The 2832-nt window shown below is 54.6% G+C and overlaps 1 protein-coding gene across 1 annotated transcript; it reads right to left on the minus strand.

Moving 5' to 3' along the window:
- LOC126506834 (uncharacterized) lies at positions 1-858 on the minus strand. Its single transcript, XM_050150705.1, has one exon. It carries the CDS (start codon positions 832-834, stop codon positions 1-3), a length of 834 nt encoding a protein of 277 aa, XP_050006662.1. The 5' UTR covers positions 835-858.
- Positions 859-2832: the final 1974 nt, after the last annotated feature.

Below are 2832 nucleotides of genomic sequence, written 5' to 3' on the forward strand. Positions count from 1 at the left end.
TCACCACCAGCCCTCGGGCTTAGAGGTGGGTTCGGGGGCATTCCATCCGGAGTGTATTGCTTCCCAGACCTTGGGCAGACGACCTAAGGAAAAGAACCCATTGCCAAACAGAGGGATCTCTGGAAGTTTTACACCTGGCCTCTGAGGCATCTCGGCAGAGAAGCTCTGGTTATGAACCTGGTGTTGGCAGCTCAGGCCAGCGGGACCACCCACACACTGCAGCGAGCTGGTGTCCCGGTTGGAGGTTGGATAGTGATGGGAGGCAGTGGTTATGTTTGTGCTGGGAGTAGAATAGCTACGGGGTGGGGCCTGGTCCACTGGGTCCAGGTAGAGCGAGTTGGCAGCTCGTTCCAGGCAGGTGGCCGCCAGCTGAGGCAAGCTCAGAGCTTTGGGGTAGCTGCTGCTGAAAATGTTGGTGGATCTGTCCAGGTAGTTGATGCCTTTGATGAGTTGGTCCAGGAAGGTAGGGCTGGAGGGGCTTGATGGACGGTCTGTGCAGAGCAGGCAATGGGGGTTGCTGCGTTGAGAAGCGGGCTTTTTGGCCACCTTGGGGCCCTTCACCAGGTGACTGGTCTCTACACACCTGGAGTTATAGGGCCGGCCCATGCAGATTCTCCTCTTTTGAAGACTTGTGGAGGCAGAGCCGAAGGACTGCTCGGAGGGGCCGCTGGGGGTGCTGAACTCAGAGCCACTTGGGAAACGGATACTCGAGCCCTTGACATTGTTCATATTGGAGTACTGCATCCAGCCTGGAGTTCGGGGAGGAAAGGAAGCGTTGCTGGGATGGCTCAAAAGGCTGTAAGTGTTGGATCGACTCACTTGGCGTCCAGACATCTTGGCTGGGTCAGGTTTCTGAGGTGTTTGGTTGGTTACCTGGACCTGCCAAAGAGAGAGTCAGGTCAGCTCTGGCTCCCTGCCACCTCCCTCTGACCTTCCTCTTCATGGGCTTCCTCTGCTGCACTCTCTCCCTTCTCCTCCCGGGCTCAGAACTTCTCCAGAAAGCACAGGAGAAGCAAGAGAAGTGAGGAGAAAGGCAGGGCCATCATTGTGTCCAAGACCTGACGACGACAGCAGGAGACAGAGAGAGGGCTGCCTCACTGGGAAACATGGGGCAGCCTGCTGAGACCTCATTTCTCACACTCCAGAGCAGGGACCCCAGTAGACCACAAAAGCCAAACGACGGAGTCTCTAGTGTTGAATGAAACAGAGACGGCCTTAGATGACACCCAAAGGCTAACCCACAGTGCTAAGGAGCACAAGTCATCGCTCCCAGACCCCATGCTGTCAACTCCAGCTCTGCACTCGGCCCTTTACCTCCCCCATCTTACAGACTGCAACCTAAGGGAGGAAAGCAGTAGTCTAGTCTCAGGTGACAGGGCGTCTACTCCCAGCACAAAGGAGAGAGAGTTCGAGGGCTGCCTTAGCCACATAGTGATTTCAAAGCCATCCTGGGCTACATGAATCTCAAAAAATCCTGCCAGGTTGTTTGGTTCTAAACTTCTCTGACAGTATGGGATTTCTTCATTTGCCCCCACTTGAACAGAGAGACGCAGAGTTCCCACTCTTTCTGATCCTGAAGTAGGCATTTTATGGAGCCTAAACCTGGCCAGGCCACAGACATGCTGATTCCTTTAAGCTGTGTCCTGTCCCTGTAGTTCCCTTTTGCTCCCATGGGTCTCCAATACTGTCCAGTCCTCCACCCCCACTACTACCAGCTCTGCCTGACTTCTGATATTTGCTTGGTGCCAACAGAGCAGTAACTGAGCCTGCCCCACCCAGAAAACAGCTGCAAATCCCTCTCGCTGCCCCGGCCCCTCAGCTGCCCTTGTCTTTTGGGTCTAAAATGGGTGGAATGTCCAAGCCCTGGCCTGTCTTCCCTGCCTGGCCCAACCCCACCTCATCCCCCATTTTAGAAAAACAAGAGGAGACAGCCAGCTGCCCCAGCTCAAGTGCCCTCCCCTTCCTGGTCTGTGGTACCCTTTCTGACTGCTGTATGGTTCTTTCTCTCTTACCCTGGCTCTTAGGAGGTAGATGACATAGACCTCCTTGGCTCTCTGCTGGGGACACCCACAGTTTGCCACTTCAGACTGCGGGCCATGTCATAGAATCACGGAATTCTAAGGCAGGGAAGGGCCTCCTGGGGTCATTCCGGCCAGGCCTCAGCCTCAGGGCAGGAACTCCTATGAACCTGCCAAGACAGATGGGTCCTTTTTTGAACCCAGACTAAGGTGGCTGCTTTCCAGGATTTGTTTTCTTTGCGTTGAATCGAAAGATTTGCTCTAGCGCTGACACAACTCAGGCCGGCTACATTGAGGCTGTCAGTTTCTCCTGTTGTTGGGTAGACATGTGTTGATTCAGCCTCCTCCAAGAGCTGTCCCTTCAGAGACCCTCAGTAAGGGACTAAGAGCAGTCAGCAGTTCCTGTTGAGAACCTGCTGCGTGTCAGGCTTCAGGGGGAGCATGAAGTCTTCATTTCATGGAGACATTCTCAGTGTTTCTGAGCCCCATGTCCCTGACCTGGGCTGGGTCCCCAGGACTCGTGCAGTAAGCGTGTGTTGAGTGAGTGACCCACATCCTCCCCGAAGACCTCCTGGTATTTTCCAGGCAGAGCTTCCCTCCATCCCATTTTACCTCATGCTGAAAGTAGAGTTTGGTTCTGAGCGGTCAGTTAAGTTTCTGACTGAGGTGTGACAGTATTTGTCTGTTATCTGAGCCTGGCAGAGAGAGGTTCAGCTCTGGCTTCCTGCCTCCTCCCTCTGACCTTTCTCTTCACGAGCTTCCTCTGCTTCCCCCTCGCTTCTCCTTCCCGGCTCAGGACTTCTCCAGAGAGGAA

Source organism: Alexandromys fortis, unplaced genomic scaffold (genome assembly GCF_014885135.2).
Source record: "Alexandromys fortis isolate MF-2015 unplaced genomic scaffold, M_Fortis_MF-2015_v1.1 scaffold_26, whole genome shotgun sequence".
Lineage (NCBI taxonomy): Eukaryota > Metazoa > Chordata > Mammalia > Rodentia > Cricetidae > Alexandromys > Alexandromys fortis.

Excerpts from the sequence above, each read along its gene's own strand:
- LOC126506834 (XM_050150705.1), bottom strand. The coding sequence starts at position 834 with ATGTCTGGACGCCAAGTGAGTCGATCCAACACTTACAGCCTTTTGAGC.